The following is a 21,013-nucleotide window of genomic DNA, read 5'->3' on the forward strand; positions in this document are numbered from 1 at the left end:
TTCTGATTTTGCGCTACTTCCAATATTGCACCAGATATTTTCCCCATATATCCCACCCAGAGATCACCCGATTCAGATATTAGCAAAGATATTTCTACGTGCTAGATATTTCCCCAAATATTGCCCCATATATGCCAGATATATCTCCTGGTAGCACCCTCTGTCAGGTATGGTACCCATCCATGCCAGGCACCCACCATGACATGATACTGTGTTTGTATCGGGCTTTCGCTCTGCTTACTGGGTGAAGTGGGAGAGGACGTCCCTCCATCTGATGCTGTGGTGGTTGACTTGGAGTCAGGAGGCATTGCCAGTCGGGTCATGCCTGGGGGTGCCGGTGCCAGCATTTGTGAAGAAATGTAGTGGCTGGGGACTTTGACTTGGCCACTTCCATTCAGCTGAGGGAACAGAACAGACAAAGACCAGGCTCAGCACAGCAGATAAAGCAATAACCTTTACACATCTTATCGCTGGCAGCAACTCAAGCACGTAGTGTGCCAGGTTGGGGCAATCCTAACCCGCCTGTGCAGTCAACCAAACCGCAATTGCAGACACTGAGCAAGAGTGGGCCCATGAGCTCACGCGATGCATACCACCCACCCTTTTAAGCAGTGCTTTAGTTCAGCAGGGTCCACTTGGCCCATTGACACCTATTTGATCTTTTCAACCACAATCTATCAGCTTTTTGGGGGGCGGGAGAAATTATTTTTTTTCTATGCATAGAAGCAGGCAATTCTTAAGGTCTATTTCTAGCAAAGGCGTTCACTCTGCTCCTGCGGCAGCCGATTTTCACAGAACCTACCAGAAAGTCCCCGAAAAGCATATTAATTCAGCTGAAAGCAAGCTTCTTTCTTTGCTATGTCACCAATTGTTTAAGAAGCCATTACCTCTGCAATTAGTGGTTTATTAGTACTCACCCAATCCCAGCACAACCAGGGCTATGCCACAAACCAGGTATGTGTCCTTCCCAGATCCGACTATGAACATCCTAGACCCCTACTTTCTGAGCCAAGTTCCTTACTTGCCATATTTGGACAAAACGTGAAATCCGAAAATCAGTCGACCACCAGAGTTTTCATACACATATAGATTATCTTATTACACACACACAAACGTACCCACACCCGAGTACTAAATATAGATATACCAGAGATACCAAAACATTAATCAAGAGCTACAGGTGCCTAGGCATTTTACCTTTTTACTCCAAATGCAGATGGATAAGACCAACTGAGGATCCTGCATGCAAAACAAGGTTCCCTGGGCATTAAACACCCAGGGTTCTGCCTGAAAGTGGGGGAGCAATCTGGCGCACTGTAATGGGCTCTCTGAGGGACATATGACTTTCTGTCTTCCTTATTCAGTCTCCCCTGGATGTCCAGATCAGGTGTCTGCTGCCAAGGACCAAAAGCAGCAAAGAGCCACTCCCTGATTGGGCCTATTAGGGCTGGAAAGGGCCTAGGATCAGAACCCCTGCTCAAGCGGGCACTTCACCAAGCTCACCCTTTACCTGACTTCTGCTTCCATGCATAGGGATCCTTCCACCCATTGCATATTTTTTCACCGCAGAGCTTCGGTTACCTCACAGGATCAAGAAACATAGCTGTTTTGGCCATGTTAACTGTCTTTTGGTTACCTATAGCCCCAATTGAACCCAATTCAGAACGTTCACCCTCTTCTACTTAGCCACCCCTTTCATTTCCACTCAACCACCTACTCTCACTCTCTCTCTCTCCCTCTCTCTCTCAGGCTGCACCCTTTCTTCATTGTCTTCACTTGTTTATTTCTTCTACCCTTCATCATACACCTTTGCTCTCGTTCCATTCATTTTTCGACTCACTCTTCTCCTTCCCTTCTCTTATAGCCTTCAGCCTCAGCATGTTTTAACTTCTGCATCACTATCCAGCCTCCCAGTTGTCCTCCTTGCCACGTGCACTCGCACCCTTCAAATAAGACAGTCCTGTGCTCCCAGGATCTCCAACCTTATCGATCCCCCTCGCCTTTCCCACAGCATCCTTCTACGTTCTCCCACAATTGGTCTCTGGAATGCACAATTCCTCTGGAACAAGTCTCCCTATATTACTGACCACTTCCACTCTCATCTCCCACTACTTTGACTTCTTCCTATCAGAGAAACTTGAATCTCCCCTCATGACAAATATCCTCACTGACTCTGATACCTTCTCCCATTCTCCCAATGTGGGGTTCCTCATCAAGAAGATCCTCAACACTGCATCTTAACCCTGTCTGACATCAACTCTTAATTCACACTCCTCCTCTGAGTTCTTCAGGACTCCTGTGCCCCTGATCATTCCATTGTTCACTTTAACATCTCTGTCCCTCCACTCCTCATCTACACTTGTCAATGACTAAGAGGAATGCCAGACAGAACTTTCTTGCCCCTCACCATGACAATGTGAGAACTTCTCCTGTCTCTTTCCCCTATTCATGCCACTTCCATTGACTGTGTTTTCACAGACTTTCACAATGCAGTTATGACTCAATTTGACCAACACTATCCTGCTTGCACATTCACACCTTCCCGTCCTTTGCCTTGAATCACCTCTGAAATTTAGACTCTTAAAACAAACATGCGTCATGACCTACAACACTAGTGAAAATTACAGACACCTACCCTACTCCTAGCCTACAGAAATTACCTTGCTACCCGAACCTTTGCACTGGACTCATTCAAATCCTCCTACTTCACAAACCAAATCATCCCCGCAAACTTTAATCTAGACTGCAATGTTTAGTCACAGCTCCCAAGCCCATATCCATCAAATCCTCAATTTCTGCTAAATTCTTTGCTCACTACTTTTCCTCTAACATCTCTAAAATTTGGAACACTCACATAGCCCTCCTCTTTCTCCCTGTTTTACCCCCTATTGAAGAAAAACCTTGCTGATCAAATGTCCCAGCAAACTATAGCCCTGTTTCTCTCCTTCCCCATTATTTAAGTCTTTGAGCATGTGGTGTTCGTCCGGAACACCAAGTACCTTGAGGATAATGGTCTTGAAGATCCACTTCAATCTGGCTCCTGCAGTAAACACTCCAACAAGACTATACTCATGCATGCCTCAAACTTTCTCTCTAATGCTCACTACTCCAAACTCTCTCTTTTATACTCATCCTTTTTTACCTTAATGCCACTTTTGACAGTGTTGACCACTCCTCTCTCCTTCTAACTCTCCAGGACCTTGGATTTCGCAAATCTGTTGTTGTCTGGATTAGCTCCTATCTGGAAGGTTGATCCTTTAAAATCTCTTGGCACTTCAAAAACTCTGACCCCACCACTGAAATCATCAGCGTCGCACAAGGATCAAACCTGGGACCTCTGCTATTCACTCTCTATACCTCTGGCCTAGGGAATGTATCTTATGCTTTGGCTTTCACTATCACCATTTTGCTGATGACACTTAAATATTGTTCTCATTTCTCTCCTTCACCCCAGCCATCTTGGAGTGGATTATGAACTGCCTCACTACAATTCATCACTGGATGGCTCACCGCTGCCTCATACTGAACTCTTCAAAAATTGAACTAATCTTATTCATGGCTTCAAATGCATTCTTACCCTTCTCTCGTGTACCTCCTTCCCACCTGAACTTCTTGCTCCCTATCAAAGGCTCACAATCTTGGGGTCCTCTGATATCGACGTACAACTGCAATAATTCATCACTACCACTGCCTCTGCTGCTTGTATTACACCACGCAACATTGAGAAAATGTACCCTTTTCTTACTAAACAAGAATCTCCACTCTTATGCTCAGAAAACTGGACTACCGCTCAAGCCTACTCCTTGGCCTTCATATCTGCTCTTTCCTCCTTCTAGACAAAGTCCTCAACTTTCCTACCGGCTTTCTTTACAACCTACCCAGATTCCCCCCCCTTCTACCTACTAACAACATGCTGGTTGACTCTCCATGCACAACCACTCTCTTTTTAAGTTGCAACTCCTAGGCTCCGAAGTAATCAATGGTTTTACTCCTTAGTACCTGTCTGATTGTATCTCTGTTTACTCACCATCTCGTTCCCTCCGATACTCCACTCCACTCAACCTCACTGTCCCATACACTTCCTGTGCCTCCTCTCGCTTCTGCTCTTTCTCCCTGCTCAACCCACTTCCTACAACAATCCACTGCCTACAACAATCAAAGCCAGCCATACTGAGGAGCTCTTCAAAGCTCAGCTTAACCTTCACTTACTTGCTATAGAGAGACCTCCCTCTGCCCTCTCACCCATCCTCCCTACCTGACCCCACTCCCGCCTCCAGCCACACTTAACAATGTAATTTTGTATTATTTAAATAGTGTTCCTCCTTAGTTTAAAGCACTTGCCCCCTTAGGTTAATGTTAGCTTTGTAAGTCACCTGTTTTCTTATATATATTTAATGTTATGTTTGTTTTGTCCCTAGTATATGACCGACTTTTTTACACCCTCATAAACGTTTTCTCATCTTTGCACTATCATGCAGGCACCATTCATGGAAATTCCTCTACAATTTGTAAATGTGTTATTATAAGTCATTTGTGTTCAGATTTGTCATCCCTGTTCTTCAAATAAATACAAATAAAAAAAACAAGAAAGATGAATAACTGCTCTTATTCCTAGACAACATAGCAAGGATTGTCTCTAGACACCAGGGTGAGTACCCTCAATATCACAATACCCCTGACCATGCCCTCTGCTCACTCTTGATCTGAGGATCAGGTTTTCTGGTGTAGAGGGTACCGGCTTGTTGAAGGAATACACACACACAGTACCTCTGATGATGCCACTAAGTTGATCAAGCACAAAGGGTTTGATAATGCACCTGTCACAATAAACTGTAATACCAGTCCATCTACCTGGTAGTAGGACTGCCCCTCCACTGCATAAACATTAGAGAGGTGTAGAGGTTGAGAGATGGGGCCTTTGATTCAGACATCTTAGCCGTAAAGGCCCAACGCATCCACCTAGAACCTTCCTTTGACAGGTCTATTTGGGAGAGGGAGGTTTGATACAAATCAGAGATCTTCCATGATGTAGTGTGAGCCGCCCCAATATATTTCCTATATATATTTTTATTTTATTTTATCGTTTAAAGCACAGACCTAGCTCGAGAGCAGCAGAGCGCTGTATAGTGTTAGTAGGCAGCATTTGGGCTGGCATCTTTAGACAGTATAGCACGCCTTGGGAGTTGAGGTCTTTGCATCGGTATGTGCATCCATTGGAATTAGTCTTATGTCAGGTTTTGCTGAAAAAGCCATGTTTTCATGGCCTGGAGAGGAAGCCAATGTAGTTCGCATAAGTCAGGGGTGATTTGGTCAAATATCCATGCACCCATAATAAGACGTCTGCAGCGTGGTGGACGGCTTTTAGGGGAGCCAAGTGAGCAGCATGGGCCCCATAAGGAGGGTATTTCCTCCATCGATGTGGAAGACCACAAAGGCCTGCACTACGGTCCGGAAGTCCTGAAGCGTGTTGAATGGTTTGATTTTACGAAGAGTCGAGATTCATAGGCAGGCTTTTGGGCCCTCTTGGATATGTGTTTCTGGAATGACAGCCTGCTGTCGATTGTAAAGCCTAAGGATTTCCCTGAGTCTGAGAGTTGTGGATCAAATTCCTCTATGTGCATATCATTGAGCAATTGTTAGATGAGTTGTTAGAGCCATTGTTAGAGCGAGTGGACCGATGAGGACAGTCTTGGATGGGTTTAGTTTGAGTTAGGCAGTTCACATGCAGGACTGGATGATGGCTAGGTTTTCGCACAGACGAGTGATGTCCTGTGTGCTATTTACTCTCATGTGCAACAGCGTATCGCCCGCTTATTGGTGGATGGCTCTATTGGGTTCTTTCAGGAGAGTGCCCAGAGGAGAGGCTCCATTTTAAAATTTACAATGATTCGTGAAAGGATGAAACTTGGGGGAGTTGGTTAGAATGTAGGGAGTTCATCTGGATGGCCTGCTGTCTGCCTAAGAGGTAGGACTTAGACCAATTCATGGCAGTGCCAAAGAACTGCATCTTTTCAGTAAGGGGGGGTGCAGTGGCTGACGGTGTCAAATGCAGCTGAAAGGTCAAGAAGGAAGAGGAGGCATGAGTTGCCCTTATCACCTAGCAACAAGCGTCCATCCCTGGTTAGGTGATCGTAGCCATGCATGTATCTTTTCCCAGGAATCCCAATCATTTTTCATAACCCACTTTCCATCATAGAAGCAAAGAAAAGAAATCTCAAATCAGATTGGAGTAAATGTAATGGGAGCGAAAAATTGACTCTTGGATCTGTCACATACATCATAAAATGCTTACGCACACCTTTGTGAAGCTTTCATAGGATACTGCACATCACCACATGATGCGGCAATCACGCTTTAAAAGAACGTGCTTGTAATATCCCAAGACATTCCAAGAACAGTGCTTCATTGCCCACAAATAATTGTACTTTCACTGCAAGCCTGTGCATGCAGGTAAGGCACGGGATTGTAGTTAAAACAAAGTCACAATTGTTGGCAGATCTTCAAGTCTGCAAATTAGCACCATCCATACCAAATTCACCGTAGGCTGTGGAAACAGCCCATCACAAAGGTGATTATGTTTAAAACTTGCCTATACCCATGGTTTGCTTCAGTGCCCAATAGCAACAGCTGAGGAGGGTCATTGTAACTTATATTGCTTTGTGCAAACAGTAGAAAACAGATTATGAAGAATGGAACAGGGAGTCCAGCCTAGGATAGTATTAAGCAAGGGAAGAATTGGGCTGAAACAAGGTCTAGTGGCAATCTGGCAAAAATTGCCTAGCCGGAGTGCTGTTCCGTGAAGGCCCTAGGTCAAAACTCTCCAAGTCGAGAAAGCTCTCTCCCCTGACACGAGGCTTGTGGCATGCAGCAATATAAAAGGAATGGTGGTTGCATGGTCCATAGACCAGGTATTGTTCTACCATTAATAAACGTAATCCCAGATGGTTGCCTTCTAATGCTGAATCTCTGTCTGTTGAATTATACAGTGGATTGTTCCCTGTGTTGTGAGTATCTCTCAAATGATACAATTACCAACATGGAGGTTCATAATTTCATGAGAGGTTAGGGGCCTGTGCTAATCCAGCACTTAGAATTATCATTATAATTGGTTATTTATAACGCGCTTCATGCCCAGAGGTTTCTAAGCTTGGACCCAGGGATAGAACCTGTGTTGCTCCGCTTCGTCTTGCTTCCAAGGCGAGCATGTTGCCAATGAGCTATCCTCCCAAGACTCGGGACTAGTAGTCCTTGTTCAAACCAGGGACCTGATTTTTAGCTTAAGAGCCAACTATCATTAGTTAGCTAAGAAAAATAAAGAAGCATCTGATCAATTATGATCAATTATGAAAAGACCTTAAACAGGCAGTCAGTGACCACGATCATTCAGCTAGTTCAGATAGTTACTCATGGGAACACCAAAGCGCCCTTGCGGTTGCCTATGTTTCTTCCAGAAAATGTCTGGTATTTACATTTTAAAAAGGTCTATAGCAATAATTTGTCAATGACTAATATTGTCCCTAAGGACTTGCCTATTGCTCAGGCTTCCCTCCACCACCTGGTGTTCTGATCGGAAGAAGTTGAACTGGCTCTGAGTTTGGAATCTACAGGCAAGGCTCTGGTACTGGACATACTATCGATTGACCTATTTAAATCAGAACCTTCAGTTAGGATTCCGGTACTCATGGCAATGTATCATTCCACTGCCTCTGCCATCTTGGAGAAATGCTGAAATTATACATACAAGGGCAATCAAAATGACCGAGCCAATTATCGTCCCATATCACTTCTTGGCTGCCTTGGGAAAACATGGCAAAGTTTTGGAAACCAGGCTTAGTCAGGGGGCTTTCGATAACAGTATTTTATCCCACGCCGAGGTGGGATTTCAAAAAGGGATGGGAACCATTGAGCAAACTTTTAGATTGGCTGTGGTCATGCAAAGCTATCTGATGCAAAAGCACGCTTCCCTTTATCTACTGTTTGTGGACCTTCGTGCAACATTTGACAGCGTTAATCGCAATTTATTGTGGCCCTCCCTAGTCAACCAGGGAATCCCCAGGGATCTATTTTATGCTATTAGGTCCTTCTATACTGTTAACGTGGAATCAGTAAGATGGGGACCAGTAGGTCAACTAACCACCCCTTTGTCGGTGTGCATCAAGGCTGTGCCATGGCCCCCCTATTATTTTCCCTTTTCGTAAATGCTATTGCGGTTACCCTGTTCAACTCTTCTGTATACGCTCCAGTGTGAAATTGAGAAAAGCTTAGTATCCTCCTCTTTGCCGATGATGAGGTTCTGCTCTCCACCTCGCCTTTCGGTCTTCAGAAAGCATTTAAAATACTACTTGAACTCTGTAGAATAAAATAATTAATAATAAACGAAACCAAAACTAAGATTATGGTTTGAAACTGGAAAGTGCATCCAGTCGTTAATATTAATCTAAATGGTGTTCAAATAGGTTCAAATAGAGCAGGTGCCACATATTGACTACCTGGGTGGGTGTAAGGGATGCTGGAGTAATCAGCTAGTTAAATCTGACCTAACCTTGAAGCGAAGCTCGGAAGTCACACTGAACTTCACCAACAAATGTTAGGGCAAAGCTATCAAACCTGCTCTTGCAGTATATTAAGCCCAGGCTATACAAGCTGGTCTTTATGGGGATGAACTCAAGGTCTATCAGCTTGGTCATAAGTGAACATATACTTCTCTAGAAGCTTTTGCCATTGCGCCAGGGAACTCTTAACATAGTCCTTAAACTTGAGTGAGGCTTGTTGGGCATTTACTACACTATTAGGATCAAACCCGTACTCCTGTGGCTCAGACTTTGGGCAAAGGCCGCATTATCTGTCTACAGGGGTGCCATAATTTACATTCTATGGGGCAATCATTGTAAAACAGGGCCCTGGTTCATTCATATAAAAACATCTTAAAAGAGATATGGACGGGCCATTTATGAGACAGACGCAAGGCCACTAATGCCTCAAGCATCAACGCTATGAAGAAAGCATACTGGGATTGGCCAATAGTAGACTTACTCGACTGAGCAGACCGGAAAACTTTATCTACCAAATCTATGAGATCCAAGCTATTTTGGGCTTTGAAAGATATCTTCCCTGGATTGTTGTACCTACTGAGAGCACCCTGTATTTATAGTTCAGTTTTGGTTATACTGCCCACTTTGAGTGTCCTGTGCCAATGGAACTCATCTCCATCCCATCTTTGCCCAATGTGCAAATCTTCACCTGAAGATGTGTTTCATCTTTTTTCTGGTGCACTTTTTTGCACGATATTCGCCGCTCTTGGTTAATTCCTCTGTTTAAATCTTTTAATGTTGGGACCCTAATTGAAGCAATTGATTTGTGCAAAGATGCCCACAGAGTGCCCTGCGTTTTTGTAAGGGCATGGAATAGCAGCAGAAATTGCTGTAGAACCTTCTCCTGAATATTATCACTTGTGCACTTTAATGACTTTGCTCTAACTCGCTGTATTACTCTGCTTTTTTATGATTGGCTGAGGTTTTGATGTTTTTTAAATATGTATTTGTTGTACTGTTTTATGGATTCTATGGATTTTTTCCGAAATAACATACAATGATGAATATAAAAGTGACATTCAAGATGCATTGAACAGTCATCCTTTGTTCACTAGGACAGCCCAAACCCAAAGGGTAAAGTGGTCCATATGAGTATAAATGGATCACAGTCTGTAGGGATTTTACTATTTGGGGATTGCTACAGGTGAAATGAGTACCGCCCTGGTGTGCATTACATGCTCAGAAGGAGTGCATGCTTGAATTACTATCACAGACATATTTGTGACATGGCTGCTCATTCTTATGGACCCAAAAGAGACTTTGGTTTTAGCCAGATTCCAAAATGCATGGCACCCCCCATTATTCAACACCTAGCTCCACGCCCATCCCCACTCACATCACTCTGAGAATCCCCTACCCCGTCCCATGTAGGGGGAGATCGGGGGAGTTCCCACAGTAAATGTTGTCAATGGTAACGGGGGATTTTATTGCGGCAGAATTCTTTGAATGGCTGCATTTTTTAATTTGATTATGGACGCAAATATATATGTGTATGTGTGTGTGTGTGTGTGTGGGTGGTGGGGGGTTAATCGTCATAATAAATATAGGGTGAGGTCACGGACTGCGGTGATCTCCCCCTGCATATATATGAGGCCAAATGTAAAAGAAATAAGAAAATAAATTCGATGAGATGACATAGAACCATTGTCAATTTCCTGCATTGTTATCAAGGACTACCACATGGGGAGTGAAATATATTCCAGTGACCTCATCCCTCAGCTGAAGGTTGCAGAAGCAGCTGGGTTCAGGCCCGGCAGGTGTAAAAGAAATACAAGACGTTTTGCAGACCAGAGCAGAATAAGAGAGCATGTAGTTGGCTTAAACCACACTGCTCAATTTAAAGGAAACCAAGGTGTGAACTGACATCCGAAGACGCTAACTCGTGTTCCCCTTCGTCTCAATTACCTTCCTCTTCCTCTTTCAGAAGTTAAGACAATGTGAATATTGAGGATACCACACCGCAAAGAAACAAGTTGTAAAGTCGTAACAACGTGCAATTTCTACTTACAGTGCAAGTCTTAATTGGAAGACTTAGAAACTCCGAAAGAGTTCCGCAATTGGTCATGAATATGATAAGTGAAACAAGCGCATATTTGAATTATTACCTATAAAAAGTAAAGTCATCAACTGAGGCCAGTGCCAATGTTAAGGTTATTGCCAACTGTCCAAAGGAGCTATCTAGCCGACCTCCAATCAAACCTTATCGAACATCAGACCGCTACTTCCCAGGACTCACCTTAGCTATAGTATTAAAGTACGCTACCTAATATTTACAGTGGGTGTTGACAAGAAGCAATGACTTGTTTACCTTTATCCCCCGTAAACTGATTTCTGCCACTAATTCCCCTTCATTTGTTGGCCTGTTATGTTCGTGGTAGTTTCTGCATGTCCAGATAGTTTTGTGTTGTAGAGTATCTGTTTTTTGGATGGGGTTTTCAACGTGTTGTGCATAAGGCTAACATGTGGGTTTCCTTCATCTGGTAAGACTGGTGGATGTATGTGCGTTTCCACGCACGTTTTCCACGTGTTTTCTGCATACCTTGATTGTGAGAGGTCCGTCATGGTATGGCATCAGGGTTTTCCACTTCTATTTTGGAATGTTTTTGTGTCTGTTCCCCGCCAAATGTGTTTGTGCGTTTTTCCCCTTTTTTAGCATGTGGTTGTGTGGAAAAGGATTGTGAAAGTGGGTGCAAGTTGAGGTATTGGTTGGTGTCAGTGTGTGAACGGTGTGTGAGTGAGACTAATAAAGGGAGAGTATGGGGCGAATGAGATTCATTGGGAAAGGGGCTGAGCGTGAAAAGAGAGTGAGTGTGGGAGAATTTATTGTAGAGCTGCAGTGTGGAGGGGAGAGTCGCGGTGCAGAGAGGGAGGAGAGTAATAGGGTGGAGAGTTAAGGGAGTAGTCGTGAAGAAAGGGAAGTAGAAGTGCAGAGCGGAAGAGAGTAAGAGTACAAAGGAGAGCATCGGAGGGATAGAGTTGCAGAGAGAGCGAGGGAGAGAAGGGAGGTGAGTAGAAGGTAGGGGCGGTAGAATATCTGGGCGAAGAGTACAAGAGTGTGCAAGGAAAAGACGAAGTAAGCTCTGAGTGATTTGTAAGACACCTCTTCTTGTAACAATGTAACACTTTATTGTGGGGCCTAGGTTAGGATTCAAATAGATTGTTCCAGGAGTGAGAGAGGGCGTTTGCCATTAGGAGGATAGCTCAGCGGCAACTTGCTCGCCTTGGAAGCAAGACAACACAGAGCAACACAGGTTCGATCCCCGGGTCAGCGGTTAGAAACCTCTGGGTATTAAGCGCGTTATAAATAATCTATCATATCATGGATCTATATGAACATTTTGGGCAGCATTTATTTTTTATTTTACCCCATTTCACCAAATATATGCGATGGGTGATCGCCCGCCCCCCCTCCGGAGCCTGGCCACATACCTCTCCATCTTCTTTTAAATGAACTTAACCCGCCCACCCGTAATGGGATGAGGTATTTTGGCATGATCCCGGTCATCATAACGAGATATCTAGAAGTAGGGGTTACTAATCTCTAGTCACCATCTTGGGGTTTAGTGTTTAGTGGGTTTAGGAGAGAACTGGACGGAGGGACGAGAGGGGGAAGGACGTCCCTTAGCAAGCACTTCTGAACTATTTCAAGAAAAACGCTTCAAAAAGACTTGATGGGTTTGTGAGGTCATCTGTGACAACAGGTGGATACTACGTTGGACTCGTGATCAAGTGGAAGGCTCCGGCCGAGTGTTAGCATACGTAGGGCTGATTATTCTTGGGTTTCTAAAAATGTTTTAGTGATATAAGCAGGAATAGGAGAACAGCAGGGGGTCTTGACAAAGTAATTGATCAACTGTTTGGAATGTTGGTTACAAAAGGATAGCATAGGGGGGAGATCAGCTGAAAGCAACTCAGATACCAGGTGGCACACTAAAAACTTCTGATCAGGAGGAGGCAAAGAGAGGCCCTGACAGCAGTCCCTCTTAGACAGTGTTTCTTCTGCCACCTAAGAAACAGTAAATGAAACCCTGCAAGAAGATAGTAGAAACGGTTCACTCTTCAGTGGCAAAAAAAAAGAAAATCAGCATTTTGAAATCGAACTCGTTTTTCGTTATTTTGGGTTATTTGGGTTTGTTAAAATTTATAGATTCATTAAAATCACATAGATCCTTTGGTGCCTTGGTCCATTAGCAGCGTGGGAAAAGGCAAGGTGCACCCAGACAACAGGGGACCATTAGATGCCCAAAGATCGCGAAGAACAGAAGATGCGCCCCAGAAGATCTGCCCAGGTGGGGCAGAATTTCTCTTCTTCTGCGTGGCGTTCTGCTTGCCATTTTATGGGGCTATTTCGTATTGCAGAACTATTCCTTGTTTCTGAAAAAGACCCCCAAGGGTGAATCTTAAGAAACAGAATAGTGCAAATATGGTTGCTGAGATCAGAAACTGATCAACAGGGGAAAGAGATCCTAGCCACACTAAGCCAGGTCCCAGGACAGCGGATTGGCCCTTTTGAGGTAGTGTCTGAATTCTTAGAGGTGAGACTGCTGTGGATGGAAGGTCCCCCTTTGATAGAACTAGACGGTTAGCTATGCCACTGTTTCTGTTAAACAGGGCGTTTAGTGTGGCTCTGGGGGCCATCGGTCTTGGACAGGAGGGTTTCGCACTATTTTCGCATTGGGGCTGCAACATTGGCAGCAAGCATTGGACTGTGGGATGACAAGGTCAAGAGGATTGGCCGTTGAAAGTCTAACGCTTTTGAGAGGTACATTTTATTTATTTATTTATTTGTTTTCTCATTTGTAGGAGCATGCATAGCCCATGGGCATCTCAGCGCTGGGCACAGACACAATACATTCAGTACCTCAGTTCACGTAGTCTTAATTGGTTGAACAAGTGCGTCTTGAGATTTGTTCAGAAGAGACGATGCAATGGATCACACCAGCGTTAGTGTGAAGGTTGAGGAACACCTCCTTTCGTTGTGTGACTGCCTGCCTCGGGAGGCGTGGGATGTGTCTAACTTTTCCTTGTAATTAATTTGAGAGGATGGAACATTGTGTTGTGTGAATCCCGGGGTATTTCTTTATGAAGACGGCACTGTATGGGATACCGGGTCAGCGTCAATGAAGAGGCGTTGAGGAGTTGACATTTTTGGATTGTGACAGAGGATTGCGATTGCAGCAACTGTTGGGTGCAGCGATTAAAGCTCCTAAGAAGGGAAATCTTCCAGGGGCAAATTTGGTCACTGTGCATTTGGGGGAAACGATTTGACATCTTTGCGACGGCAGCACCTGTGCGAACATTTGATTGGACAGTTGGCATAGGTGATGAGCTTATTTCCAAGATCGATTGTGCCTTGGTTGCACATGATCACAAGAAGGTATTTGGGAAAAGGAATTGAAGCAAGGCCATTTAACTTTCCCACATGGAAGTTGACCAATGAAATATCCCAGTTGATATTGAGTCAAAGGTGTTTACTGAGGGTACCTTGTGGACTGATCCAGGGCCGGCATATGTATTTTGTATTTATTGTGCATTTGTAAGACGCTTATACATCAAGTACATTTTGTTTCAAAGCGCTCACATGGCAACGGGGAGGGAACATGGGAATGAAAGGCAAATATGACAATGAAAGAGGGAGGCAGTCCTACTAGGCCTTGTGAGGTGCATTTGCTTAGGGCTGGAATGGGTGTATTCAATGATATGATGAGGGGTGCAATATCATGGTGGGGGTGGAAGTGCCCCCGACCAGTATTTTGGCATACACTGGCATTGTGTTAAACACACTGGGAAAACGTGCAGGCTGCATTCGGTATTTTGAGTAGGATCTTTTTCCTCCTAATTGTAGGCCAAAGCTGAACAAAACGCAGGTACGTTGTGATGGGGCATTCTCTAAGGTTTGCAGGTTTGGGGAAATAGGTCCGGGCAATGGTTGGTTCACGAGGAGCCATCTTATTTTCCACAGGTGCGTGGAGGGATGCACAGCGACGTGTGCACACCGCCCTAGGCCCATTGTGAACATTTTTCCCAAGGGTCCAGGGCTTGTGGAAAGATTAATTATTAGGTGTGCAGCGCTGTGAAGATTAGAACATTGTGTAAGTAGTTCATTGTAAGCGCTCATGCTTTATTGTTGTAATAAATGTGGCCGAACACCCACAAGGAAGAAGGCAGAGTTGCAATTACCCCCCTTTGGCCTGTACGCGCGATTTCATCGCACCCAGAAAATATCGCTCAGCAGAGCCGTGCTTTTTTACTATCCAGCACTTCCCCCACATATTCTAGGTCTGGAGTTTGTTTATATGAGGTTAGAGGTCCGGAGGTGATCTAGAGGGCTATTTTGTAACCCTTTTCAGTAGCCATGTTGTCTAGAGTGATGTCATCACATGCAACCTCCCTTAGGGCTGGACTCCAGAAGCACAGTCCTCTCTTTTGTGTTAACCTAGTCCTGAGTTTTTTCCCTTTGGAACTCTCCCCAATGGACACACCTGCAAATGATATGAGGGGAGCAGCATTTCTCTAAAATCAAAGGTAACGCGCACTTACTGCCACTGATTTCTAACCCCCATGCATTGTTCTCTGCACAACCTTCCACAACGTACTTGCACAGCAACCTGAACACTGCATACGTCTCTCTGAAGAAACAATGGGAGCGCACCCCTGAGTGGTTCACAGTGAGGCCTTGCAGGCCCACCCTCAAAGTCCCGCATAACCGGCCTGGTACACCCTTCGGACATATGTCACTAGCCACAGTGGACCGCTGACCCATGAACCCCGCTCTCCAGCACCCAAGGGTAATAGTATTGCAGGTGGGCGCCTCACGTCCAGTGAGGCCCACCATCACCGTGTGGCTTTGGACTACCATTGACACGGGCGCCCTAGGCGTGGGGAGTGAATGCTTTGTTGCATGATTACCATGCATGTGCACACTGATGCCAACCGTAATCAGCATTACCCTCTGGAGACCTGCTGTGCAGACTTAGATGAAAGTATCCTGAAAGGACTGGGGTTCCTTTAGCTTGCGAATGCCCCATTTACAGGGGTGGAGTTACAGTCCTGCATAGGATTATTCTCATGGGAAAGGCCAGCATTTCTCCTCCAGCCTCAGCAGCTCCGAAGTATGTCCTGGCCTCTGACACAGCCCTACAAGGAGGTAACCCAGATGAAGGTGCCTCGCTGAGCCATAGGAGCTGAACCAAGAGAACCAGAGGTGAGGGAAAAGACCAGCTCTCGGAGCATATAACACTGTCGATTCAGAGGGACTCTACTGGACATACAGCCGTGCCTGGGTACCCACTTAGAGAACCTACTTTCTTTGTAGGAGGGGGCCACCTTACAGGAATGCCCCATGGGGGTATTCAGGGGATACGAGTGTGGTACAGAGGTATGCCAGCAGATGTACTGTTGGTAGGGATGGCAGGATATTGGTTGTCTACTGCTAAGACAATGGGAGCTGCAGCGTTACCGCTAGGAACTGTGTCAGGTGTAGATCTAATCAAGGTTCATGGGGTTCAAAAGGAATACAGCAGAAATGGCAACAGCAGCCAAATTGTCAGCTGCATCGGTGACAAGGACAGGGGAACTGCTAGCGGAAGAAAGGCCCATCGAGAAGCGGGCTGTACGGGTGTATCTGCTGCGCTTGGTGGCAAAAGGGATAACAAGGATGGGATGACACCAACAAGACAGGGGGTGGCTTGTTGGGTTGACACATATCTACAGAGATGAAAGAAAACACATGGAGAGGGAAAGCTGTTGATTTCTTTGCCTTGTGAGAATGTAACTGGTAAGTCCCAAAAGGAGGCCAATGATGAGGACCAGAAGGCCGAAAGGCACCCCTAGAAAGAACAATAGTGATATGGACTTTGGATTTCTTTGCATTTATCTGTGTAACATAGAGTAGGAATTGTCTCTAAAATTAACTGCATATCAATTTTCTATTCTGTATAATGAGGGGATTTTAGCACCAAAGTTAGAGCCATGTGGGCAAGAGACCGTTCTTGGCCTTCGTGAAGGCTATGACAGTTGGAATATAAATCATACTGGAAAGTTGACATACAAAAAAAAATCACCAGCTTCACAGAAAAATTAAATATATCTCCTTCACTTCCAAGTTACTCTGATCTGTATGTGACTGTGGTTGTTGGTCACCAATACGCATCGGGTAAAGTCCCGTCCCCTCACCATTTGCAGTGAGATGTTGATTACAGCTTCACATGCTGTCAGTACGCCTGACATCACTCTTTTTAAGATTTTATTTAGTTTTTTTTGTGCGCAAATACCCTTGGGCCTCTTGGCGCTACACAGAGAAAGAAACCAGATGATCCAGAAGTTAGTGAAAATTACTATAGCCACTATCCTGGCCTAGTCAATTGCAAGATGTTTAGACATTTACGAAATCTGAGATGAACCTTCATCCTTTCACGGTTCGAGGTAAAGCACTCCAGAGGCGGGGAGCTCTCAGATGGCACAGAGGTATAGGGATGGTGGCTAACTTCATTCAGCGGTCATACTTCACATCAGCCGATGATCGCGGACATGCACAATTTGACTCTTCCTAAGTAAAACGCATACAATTCCAGATACACATACAGTCAACACCCGGGTGCCCTCAACATATGGAACAACGCAAAGCATATGATAAAAGATGAGAAATTGATTGCCACTCAAGAATAGCCGAATTAAAGATGTATTAAATCCTACGATTGGAACTGTGAGGGCTGTTCGTCAAAGTTGGTGAATACTGTGAAGTACAGCGCTAGAATAATATCATTATTAAAATCTGTTCAATGAATGCACTGATGGGAATTGTATCCTGTACTGTAAATGATGCACTCAAAGATTGAGGAGTAAGGAGTCACATGAAGGTTATTATAATTGCAGTATTAAGGAATGTTTTTCTTTTCCTGTTTGTTTAATGAGTTCTTACTTTTGAACACAAAAACGTTGATGGACATATGTATTTATATATTTATGCTTTTTCATTCTTCTCTCTTTTTTTAATATGTTCATTAAGTGCACAAATATATAATTGAAAACTAAAAAAATGCTCAATAAAAAATATATGGTGCAATCAACAGCTGTATGTTTATTGTTTACTTTTTAGGAGCTTATACAATAAGAAAATACTGTTTCTTAGCACCCACAGGGCAAGGCAGGGAGCAGGGAAGGGAAATACATGAATACATTAAAACACAATAAAATAAAAGCAGTGATGGAAAGAGGAGAAAAGGATGCACCTACTAAGCCTTGTGAATATTCAGAACGTGCAAGTGCAGCAAGGAAGATGGCAGGGGTCAGTGCTGTGGTGTCAGAGCTCATGGGTGAGCCACAGATGAAGTGCTTGGAATGTTGAGTGCTACACAGCCTGGAGTCGCAAGGGGTGTAAGTGCGAGCCACCAGGGCAGAGGGTGTAAGCGTAAGTGCCGATATACAGGAAATGGGCCGATTGGGTAAGGGAGGTCAGGGCCCTGAGGATGCATAAGGGCTCAGGATGCCCAATCGTAGCAACTGTGGGATTAGCAGGGGAAAGAAGAAGGGAAGGAGGAGGTAAATAGGAGAGTCCTAAGAAGCTTGCAGAATGTAAGAAGATCCTGCTCAAGGCAAAGAGGGTAGGAGAGTCTGTTCCATAGGAGGGGGCCAGCTGAGCAAAGTGAACGTCCACCTGCTCTCTCTTTAGCAAAACGCTTTACTCACAGAGAGTTAGAGCCAGAGGAGCGTAGTGGTCTAGAGGGGGGGTATTTAGTAAGATAAAGTTGAAGATAGTGTGGTCCCCGGGCACAGACCGTTTGTGGATGATGCAGAGGGATTTGAATTTAATTCAAGCAGCAAACGGGAGCCATTGAAGACTTTTTAGTGCAGGAGAGTTCCAGTCTTTGGGATTAAGGCCAAGGATAAGTCTTGCTGCTCTATTCTGGGTTAGCTTGAGGGGTCACAGAGTGCAAGATGGTAGATTTAGGAGGAGGTTATTGCAATAGTCAAGCCTAGAGAGAACCAAGGCTTGGGTCACATTGAGCCTTCTGTGGGAAAGTGGGAAAAGGGAGAATTCCTTTCAGAAGGAACAGCTGAAAGTGTGATTTCTTGGCAATGTCCTGAGTGTGATGGAGAAAGGAGAGGGAGGAGTCAAAGATGACACCGAAGTTTCTGGCTTCAGAAGAGGGTGCAGGGGGATAGCCCAAAAAAGGAAGGCCAGAGTGAAGGGAAGAAGGAGGGTGCAGGGCTACTGTTCGGAAGGATCTCAGTTTTACATGTGTTGAGGCAGAGATCATTGGCGGTGCACCAGGACTGGATGACAGATAGGCAGTCTGGGAGGATGGAGGGTGCAAGAGGGTGGGCAGAGAGTTTGAAAAAGAGCTGAGTGTCAGCTGCGTTACTCTGGAAATTGGAAGAGAAGGAGATGAGGCGTGTAAGCAAAGAAAGGTAGATGTTAAAGAGCCAGGGGGAGAGGATAGAACCCCGGGGGACACCACAGGTGGAGAGGGAAATAGGAGAGGAGAAGGTGCCCAGGATGACTTGGGAAAAGCAGTCAGTAAGGAAGGATGTCAGCGAGTCCAGTGCCCATTCCGAGATAACAAGGGTATTGTGGAGCCTTTGCACAAGGATGGAATGGTTGACTGTGTCAAAGGCAGAGAAGAGATTGAGAAGGTTAAGGACAGCAGAGGAGTTGGAGTCCAGAGATGCAAGCAGTTCTTCACGGGTGTTCAGAAGAGCTGTTTCTATGCCTCCGGACGCTCGGAATCCAGATTGATGATATGATATGATGTCATGGAGACCAACAAGTTCAGTGTGTGAGTTGAGTTGGGGCAAAACCAACTTCTCCAGCAGTTTCCCCAGGAAGGGGGTTATGGCAGTAGTTGGCAGGGCAGGTAGGATTCGTTTTTTTTTTAGGAGTGGGAATACAAGGGAGGAGGGAAAGGATCCAGTGAGGAATGAGTGATTTCAGAAATCAGTGAGAGCAGGGGTAGTAGAGCCAATGTTATCCTTGATGGTCCTGGATGAGAAGGGGGAAACCTGCTGAGAGGTGGCCTTCATGGAGCAGACAATTCTGGCAACTTTTGCAGGTGTGACAGTGGGGGAAGGAGAAGAAGGAGGAGGATGTAGAAGGGGGGGGCACACCCCACATGCGGATCGATAATGGATACATGCTGCAAAACGCTGCTTCTCAGAAAATATCACCGAACAAGCATGAGGATTAGCACCAATAGACTATTAGGAATGCTTTGATAAGGAACATTAACATCCTCCTGATTCATTTTAGCTACAAAATAAGTACTGGATGATTATAGAAAATACAGACTAGGTTGCCACGGCAAATGGAATTGCCAAAGAGGTGACCATATGATGAGAAACACACCATCACATTCTGCAGTGTGTAGAAGACTGGAGAAGGGTCCAAGAGTGACAAAGCTTAAGATGCATTTTTTTAATGAAATCCTTTGGCTTGACGTTAGTCAATCTGTTGGAGAAAGCTTTAGGTGGCAGAGATCAGAGTGGCAAAGCTTAAGCTTAGTTTTTGAATGGGATCTTTTGGCTTAATGTTAGTCAATCTGTTGGTGAAAGCTTTGGGTGGGAGGTCTTTAAAGGGTAACCAGAATATGGATTGACCCGTACGATCATGATATGTACAAACTGCACATTTTTATGCTTCTTTGAAATGAGTCAGACATTTGGCTGGAAGTCTTGCCGCCTGCAGAGTGGTGGGGGGCCCACAGATCATTGGCTTTAAGGTAGGTGATGATCTGTTTGATGGCCATCTGTGTGAGGGCTTTTGAGTAGTGGGCGAGAATGGACCCTGGGTGAAAGCTGGATGCGTTAAACTCATCAGTCAAGGGCTTCTTCGGGATAGGCGGTGCAGTGCATAGTGCTCTGGTGAAAAGGTGCCAAATGAAATACCCTTTTCAGTGTTTCCTTCACCCTTGAAAGGCGCAGGTGGACAGGTTGGTTCAGTCTGTGATATCCCCTGTGTTTGAAGCCCCAGCACCAGCGTGTCAAACAAAGCCTGAAACAAGGTAGAGCCCTTTTAATGCCTCATCATTCTGTGCCTCTTTCACATTTCCCTTTCCTCTCTAGGCTCTGCAAAGAAAGGAGTGTTACAGGGAAATGCGTCTGCCACAGGTGCCTGAGAAGCATAGAGCAGCCCTCCTGTAAGACTGCAGCCAATGTCCTAGGTAACTGGCCCAATGGGCCCCTGCTGCTCTAGAGCTCCTAGGTTTCCACCCAGTCCTGTTTTTTTCCCTTTGGATTCTGGGACTTCTCATTTTTCTTTCCCATCTGAAAGTTAGGAAAACTACAATTCCCAGAACTCAAGTAAAAACAGAACTGGATGGCCTCATGCATGGCCACAGAAAACTTGAGAGCTCTGCTGCTATACTGTCTGCCTACCCCACTCTTGCTGCTGGCTGCGGCAGGTGGGAGATTAAAGCTGAGAGGTA

General features: G+C 45.0%; 1 protein-coding gene across 6 annotated transcripts in view; it reads right to left on the reverse strand.

The window, feature by feature from the left end:
* The window catches only part of NFIC (nuclear factor I C), an 829,310-nt gene that overhangs the window by 68,096 nt on the left and 740,201 nt on the right, over positions 1 to 21,013 (reverse strand). For 3 of the 6 annotated variants that reach the window (XM_069649459.1, XM_069649458.1, XM_069649461.1), the window contains one exon: positions 198 to 398. The exons of 1 other annotated variant lie outside the window; for it this stretch is intronic. In XM_069649459.1, the coding sequence (XP_069505560.1) occupies positions 198 to 398 (201 nt within the window). The remainder of the gene's footprint in view (positions 1 to 197; positions 399 to 21,013) is intronic. 2 more of the 6 variants (XM_069649460.1, XM_069649462.1) reach the window with 1 other exon arrangement.

This window comes from Ambystoma mexicanum, chromosome 1p (assembly GCF_040938575.1).
Source record: "Ambystoma mexicanum isolate Mex_15411 chromosome 1p, UKY_AmexF1_1, whole genome shotgun sequence".
NCBI classification, from domain to species: domain Eukaryota; kingdom Metazoa; phylum Chordata; class Amphibia; order Caudata; family Ambystomatidae; genus Ambystoma; species Ambystoma mexicanum.